At 45.1% G+C, this 8040-nt stretch overlaps 1 protein-coding gene across 1 annotated transcript; it reads left to right on the plus strand.

Annotated features, from left to right (window-relative positions):
• Positions 1 to 1138: 1138 nt before the first annotated feature.
• Positions 1139 to 7384, plus strand: nr4a2a (nuclear receptor subfamily 4, group A, member 2a; the record flags this gene model as incomplete). Its single annotated transcript, XM_084309614.1, has 7 exons — positions 1139 to 1162; positions 1487 to 2400; positions 3654 to 3783; positions 3898 to 4061; positions 4433 to 4635; positions 6516 to 6694; positions 7128 to 7384. The coding sequence occupies exons 2-7, from the start codon at positions 1489 to 1491 to the stop codon at positions 7382 to 7384; spliced, it is 1845 nt and encodes a 614-aa protein (XP_084165740.1). The 5' UTR covers positions 1139 to 1162; positions 1487 to 1488.
• Between the last annotated feature and the right edge of the window lie 656 nt (positions 7385 to 8040).

Here is an 8040-nt window from a genome sequence, read left to right on the forward strand (position 1 = left end):
ACCTGCTTGGCAAACACTTCAAAACACATGAATGAGACCAAAGCTATATACAGGAAGCGGTGTTCCTGGCGGGAACAGGCCAACGGTACTCCGGGTTTAATTGAATAAAATAGTTATAAACACCATTCTGGTGTCTATTCCAGTTATTAATTAAAGCCTAATAACACGGCACGGCAACATCCATGTGGAAAGCGACGCAGAGCGCGTGCGCGCGGACAACACGCTCAATAGCAAATTGGGCAGAAGCGCGCTCCGCCACGGATTGGCTCAAGTCGCCGCCGACGCGAATGACGTCAGAGCGAGAAGCACGTGGGCCTCGGTGCCCAGAGCTCACATAAACAAAGCCACCTTGGCAGGACGGGGTAGTCGATGCTTGTGTCTCTCAATGCTGCAGAATCCCGCTCGCGTTGTTCTCACTGTTGGCTGTCCACCACCTCATGCTTTTGGAGCCGTTACAGAAATATTATATGAATCCTCGCTGCATGCTTACTGCATGGATTAAAGCCACGATTCTGATGTGAAAGAGGTAAGATTGGATTTTAATTGTCAATATCGCTGTGTTTTGGGTTGCGTGTGTGTGTGTGTGTTTGTTCAGCTCGATTCGGGCTCTTTTGACTCACTTTTATCTGCTGCAGTTTGTTGAGTTTCAAAACGTTTGTATTGTTGTCGTTGAGACTCGAGACTGTTGCGATATATCGGTGCGCTTGCTATTTCAGTAGAAGTGCGAACTGCGTCTTCGCTGTCTGTAGAAAGTCACTGATATGCGAGCGAAGTTGCTCCGATATGAATTGCGCAAACCTCTAATTGTAATGCCAAACCAGAGAAAGCCGTATTGTTTTGTTTTAGAACATGTACTTATTGTACAATGGTTGTATTTAATTAAATACTCGTTTGAGGTTGTGCGTAATGTTGTGCGTATAATTGTAAAATTGGCCACACGTTGTGCGTATAATTGTGTGACTTGATTCTGATGGACCAGGGGGCTGATCATCATCATTTTCTGATGGTGCGGATTTATTTTATAAATGAGAAAAAGTCAAAGTTATTTATTTCATTAGGGGGAGATTCCAGAACAGAGCCGCTTTCTTGAATCCTGACCCCCATACACAGTTCCGGACAAACCCATTTCAGCTCTCACCGAAACGCTGTCCGAAGACGTGAGGTAGGCTGTAACAAATTATTTACAAACACGAAATACAACGGTGACACTATTTCACATTTAACCAACTGCCATTGTTACAATGGCTCACTTGTAATTAAAAAAATATATCTTTACAGTATATAATAATAATAATAATAATAATAATAATAATAATAATAATAACAACAAAATAAGGTGTGATTTTTAAACACGTTTGTTCAGAGTTAAACGATTACAACTTTTTTTCTTGACACTCTTTCGTAGAACTATACTAACGTACCTTGCAGTTTGTAAATGTTGTTATTATAAGACTTATAAGATTTTTTTTTGGGTGGGGGGTTTCAGCCATGCCCTGCGTTCAGGCTCAATATGGATCATCACCCCAAGGAGCCAGTCCCGCTTCCCAGAGTTACAGCTACCACGCCGCGGGAGAATATAGCTGCGACTTCCTAACGCCAGAGTTCGTGAAGTTTAGCATGGACTTGACCAACACTGAGATCACGGCAACCACTTCTCTCCCTAGTTTCAGCACCTTCATGGACAACTACAGCACCAGCTACGACGTCAAACCGCCCTGCCTGTATCAAATGCCCCATTCTGCAGAGCAGTCCTCGATCAAGGTGGAGGACGTGCAGATGCACAGCTACCACCAGCAGAGCCACCTGCCCCCCCACCCCCACCCCCACCCTCACCCTCACCCCCAGACGGAGGACATGCTGTCCCACTCTGCAGGGCCCATGTACTTCAAGCCCTCCTCCTCGCCCCACGCCCCGAGCACGCCGAACTTCCAGGTCCAACCCAGCCACATGTGGGAGGACCCGGGCTCCCTGCACAGCTTCCACCAGAACTACGTCGCGGCCACCTCGCACATGATAGACCAGCGGAAAAACAACCCGGTGTCGAGGCTGTCGCTGTTCTCCTTCAAACAGTCCCCGCCGGGGACTCCGGTGTCGAGCTGTCAGATGCGGTTCGACGGGCCGCTGCACGTGTCCATGAACCACGACAACCCGGGCGTGCACCGCGGACTGGACAGCCAGAGCTTCGCGGTGATGCCGAGCGCCATGAGGAAGCAGGCCGGCCTGGCCTTCCCCCACTCCCTGCAGCTTGGACACGGCCACCAGCTGATGGACAGCCAGGTGCCGTCGCCCCCGTCCCGGGGCTCCCCGTCGAACGAGGGTCTGTGCGCGGTGTGCGGCGACAACGCGGCGTGCCAGCATTATGGGGTTCGAACCTGCGAGGGCTGCAAGGGATTCTTCAAGGTGGGCTTTTCAGTATTTATTAATCAGTGTTGCTGGCTGTGTCGTTACATCCATGGCGGCAGGATAATAGATTCGATTAGATTTAGATCCACGTGTATTTTCATCATTCACCACAATATACAGTAAAAAAAAAAATGTTGTCATCCAACCAGAGTGCAAATGTATAACATAAAGTGCAATAATGTACAATGTACGGGTGATTAAACTGGATATAAAATATATAAATGAGTACTGAGTAATAGTGCTAATCAGATGTATGTAACAGAGTTGTATTAATATGTACAGTGATAGGTAAGACAAGGTAACTTAAGTCATACAACTGTGTAACTATAAGAGATATGTACAGATAGATATAGTATTAATATGTACAGTGATACAGGTATAAAGACACTATGGTAGTAATTCATACTGCGCTGTAATGGCCAACAGTTTAAGGGATATGTACAGATAGTATATGTACATAATAGATAGTATTAATATATATATATATATATATATAGTATCTACAGATATGTACATATATATATATATATATATATATAGTATATACAGATATGTACATATATATAGTATACTATGTACAGATATATATAGTATCTACAGATATGTACAGATATATACAGATAGTACAGCTAGATAGTATAGATATGTAAATATATAGATATAGTATCTAGATATGTGATATAGAATCTATACAGATATGTACAGATATAGATATAGATATAGAATCTATGTAAATATATGTAAAAGCCAACTATACCAAGAGGCCCGCCTGTCCCCCACGTGTTGAATCCATACACACGCGAATCATCTATAGAAACGTAGGCTATTAACAGTTAATTGACACCACTATTTTTAAATAGCCAATCATTGCGAAATTATTACATTGTTATGTGGTCGATATTATCAATCACCCGTTTCAAGTGCCTGTAAATTTGAACAATCGTTTTATATTAATCCCCGAGCTTGAGAAAAAAAATCTATAGCGTTGCCTTTTCTAAATAGAACAGGTCTCAGCGGGACAAGGGGGAATATGAATGGCCACGGATTTATATTTGCTGAATGTCTGTGACTGTCCCTCCTCATCCAGCGTATAGTCAGTCCAAACCAGGACACATAAAAGACTCATATCGCGGTTTCATGTCATCATGTCGTGTTTCTATCAGTCGTAGTGCCATGCGTGTTCTCTGTTCTCTGTCTGTCTGCGTCTGTGGGCCTGTGTTCTAAAACCGTGTTTATTCTCTTATTTTCAGCGCACTGTTCAGAAAAATGCTAAATACGTGTGTTTAGCCAACAAAAACTGTCCTGTTGATAAACGCCGAAGAAACCGGTGCCAATACTGCCGTTTCCAGAAGTGCCTTGTGGTCGGGATGGTCAAAGAAGGTAAGGGGACACCTGTGTGCTAATTGTATACCCGTCAGATTTGATAGTCCAATTGTTTTTATGACATTCAAAGTAACATATAATCATGTCTTATATATTGTTTTCACCTCACAGTTGTTCGGACGGCTAATCTAAAGGGTCGGAGAGGGCGCCTTCCCTCCAAACCCAAAAGTCCCCAGGAGCCGTCTCCGCCCTCGCCGCCCGTCAGCCTCATCAGCGCGCTGGTCCGGTCCCATGTGGACTCCAACCCGTCCATGTCCGCCCTGGATTACTCCAGAGTGAGTATCCATATATGCCTCTGTGTTCAGACGACACTTCACCTGAGCTATGGTCCATTAGTGTGTGAGAGAGGAGAGAAGCGGGTATATATGGAAGGACTGCCGGTTTATTTCATTTAGACGGCGAGTCGAAATTTATTAACTTGGGAAAAGTTTTTTGCGAGCGAGACAAACCCTGCATTCTTAACTTCGGCGTTTAAAAGGGTGCATATTTTACTAAGTAAATTGCTTTGAAATAGAGAACTCAATAAAAAAGAAGACATGAATTTAATAGTAAAAAAGCACTCCCCCCTCCTGGAAATAGGCTTTGCAATTTCATGGATTATATATTTTAAAGGACCTCATTAAGCCCTGTTTAAATTAAATTCCAGTTCCAAGCGAACCCTGACTACCAGATGACTGGAGACGACACTCAGCACATCCAGCAGTTCTACAACCTCCTGACGGGCTCCATGGAGATCATCCGGGGCTGGGCGGAGAAGATCCCGGGCTTCTCAGATCTACCCAAGCAGGATCAAGATCTCCTCTTCGAGTCGGCCTTCCTGGAGCTGTTTGTGCTGCGCCTGGCGTACAGGTGAGCGGAGTGATTATGAACCACCTTAGAGCCTGGCGTACAGGTGAGCGGAGTGATTATGAACCACCTCAGAGCCTGGCGTACAGGTGAGGTGTAATTATGAACCACCTTAGAGCCTGGCGTACAGGTGAGCGGAGTGATTATGAACCACCTCAGAGCCTGGCGTACAGGTGAGGTGTAATTATGAACCACCTTAGAGCCTGGCGTACAGGTGAGCGGAGTGATTATGAACCACCTCAGAGCCTGGCGTACAGGTGAGGTGTAATTATGAACCACCTTAGAGCCTGGCGTACAGGTGAGCGGAGTGATTATGAACCACCTCAGAGCCTGGCGTACAGGTGAGGTGTAATTATGAACCACCTTAGAGCCTGGCGTACAGGTGAGCGGAGTGATTATGAACCACCTCAGAGCCTGGCGTACAGGTGAGGTGTAATTATGAACCACCTTAGAGCCTGGCGTACAGGTGAGGTACCTTAGAGCCTGGTGTACAGGTGAGGTGTAATTATGAACCACCTTAGAGCCTGGCGTACAGGTGAGGTGTAATTATGAACCACCTTAGAGCCTGGCGTACAGGTGAGGTGTAATTATGAACCACCTTAGAGCCTGGCGTACAGGTGAGGTGTAATTATGAACCACCTTAGAGCCTGGCGTACAGGTGAGGTGTAATTATGAACCACCTTAGAGCCTGGCGTACAGGTGAGCGGAGTGATTATGAACCACCTTAGAGCCTGGCGTACAGGTGAGGTGTAATTATGAACCACCTTAGAGCCTGGCGTACAGGTGAGGTGTAATTATGAACCACCTTAGAGCCTGGCGTACAGGTGAGGTGTAATTATGAACCACCTTAGAGCCTGGCGTACAGGTGAGCGGAGTGATTATGAACCACCTTAGAGCCTGGCGTACAGGTGAGCGGAGTGATTATGAACCACCTTAGAGCCTGGCGTACAGGTGAGCGGAGTGATTAAGAACCACCTTAGAGCCTCATGGCGTACAGGTGAGGTGTCATTATGAACCACCTCAAAGCGTACAGGTGAGGTGTCATTATGAACCACCTCAGAGCGTACAGGTGAGGTGTCATTATGAACCACCTCAGAGCGTACAGGTGAGGTGTCATTATGAACCACCTCAGGTGTCATTATGAACCACCTCAGAGCATGGCTTATACAGGTGAGGTGTCATTATGAACCACCTCAGAGCATGGCTTATACAGGTGAGGTGTCATTATGAACCACCTCAGGTGTCATTATGAACCACCTCAGAGCGTACAGGTGAGGTGTCATTATGAACCACCTCAGGTGTCATTATGAACCACCTCAGAGCGTACAGGTGAGGTGTCATTATGCACCTCAGAGCGTACAGGTGAGGTGTCATTATGAACCACCTCAGAGCGTACAGGTGAGGTGTCATTATGAACCACCTCAGAGCGTACAGGTGAGGTGTCATTATGAACCACCTCAGAGCGTACAGGTGAGGTGTCATTATGAATCACCTCTTGTACAGGTGAGGTGTCATTATGAACCACCTCAGCCTTATGGCGTACACGTGAGGTGTCATTATGAACCACCTCTTGTACAGGTGAGGTGTCATTATGAACCACCTCAGCCTTATGGCGTACACGTGAGGTGTCATTATGAACCACCTCTTGTACAGGTGAGGTGTCATTATGAACCACCTCAGCCTTATGGCGTACACGTGAGGTGTCATTATGACACCTCAGAGCCTGCCGTACAGGTGAGGTGTGATCAACATCATCCCCCTTCAAGCTCAACTGCTTTTCATTTTATTAGCTTCCCAATAATTAGGAGCCTCTTAAATCCCCCCCCCCCCCCCCCCCCGATTATTGCTCAGAGTAATTAATGACACGTTGTTATTAATTGCAGGTCCAACCCAGTGGAAGGCAAACTTATCTTTTGTAATGGAGTGGTCTTACACCGGCTGCAGTGCGTGCGCGGGTTCGGCGAATGGATCGACGCCATCGTGGAGTTTTCTTCCAGCCTGCAGAGCATGAACATCGACCTCTCCGCGTTCTCCTGTGTCGCCGCGCTGGCCATGGTGACCGGTGCGTACAGCTGCTCCCGACGGCCGGTGTTGTGTACACCGTTTTAAAGTTTCAAGTTTTGTTTTTATTTGTCACATACGGTAAACGTGTACATTACAGTGAAATGCTTTAATTGGTGTATGAACCTCCTGAGATTGTGCTTCTTCATAGAATAAAGTCCAAACACCATACAAAATATACAATGTACAAACTAAAGTACAAACTAAAGTACAAACTAAAGTACAAAATACAAACAATGAGGTACAAAATCCAACCTTTTTAAATGCAACATGCAACTTATTAGGTATGTGTGTAGTGTAACTCCCTTTGTAATAAATAGATACAAAAATATGGTGTATAGTGTTAAAAAGTGTTTGACAATTAGACAACGCAAGCAAACCGTATAGAAATAACTGCACCTTTGTCTAAATCCTACCCGGTGTTTCCATTTCAGAACGGCACGGACTGAAGGAGCCCAAGAGAGTCGAGGACCTCCAGAGCAAGATAGTCAACTGTCTCAAGGACCAAGTGACGTTCAATGGCGGTGGATTGAATCGTCCGAACTACTTGTCAAAACTTTTGGGAAAGCTCCCTGAACTCCGCACACTATGTACACAAGGTCTGCAGCGCATCTTCTACTTGAAGCTCGAAGACTTAGTTCCTCCACCGGCAATAATTGACAAGCTTTTCCTCGACACCCTTCCTTTTTAAGTTACCACGAGACTTTCCGACGAGACCTCAAAGAACTTCCAGAGACTCGGTTCGAGTCGAACTAAAGGTTTTTATTAAAATATATCATTTCTGCACATTTGCAAGCTCCGTATAGGCTAATAGAACACGAGTCCCCTATTTATGAGTATCCTCGAAAAAGATACCGGAAGGAAGAACACTGATTTTTTTTTCTTCAATCTTAATTCCCTGAATTATTGTGCGTTCCAAGTGAACGATCCCTCGTTGGGGAATTCTCTCTCCAAATGGACAATACTCAACTAAATTAAACCGGTCTTGCAATTATCACGTAATAGGCCTATACTGTTTATTTAACATCAGCTGCTCCACTGATTAAAGCGAACTCAGATGTAATATATTCCATTTATATATACACACACACACACACCACCACACACACATACTGTATATTATGATAGATTGTGTGATGCGTCCAATGCATCGATTTATAACGTGTATAAAGTTTGTTATAATGAGAATATTTCTTTTTTTCTTTTTTCTTTTTCTTATTTTGACTCGTGCCTATATTATGTGTTTCTGTCGGGCCCCCCAGAGGCCGTATCCATGATGACAACGCATGTAGGTCTTATAGGCACCGAGCTGATGTCTATATACAGATATACCGGACACTATGTAGT

This window comes from Notolepis coatsorum (assembly GCF_963971535.1).
Source record: "Notolepis coatsorum genome assembly, chromosome: 3".
In the NCBI taxonomy this organism is placed as follows: domain Eukaryota; kingdom Metazoa; phylum Chordata; class Actinopteri; order Aulopiformes; family Paralepididae; genus Notolepis; species Notolepis coatsorum.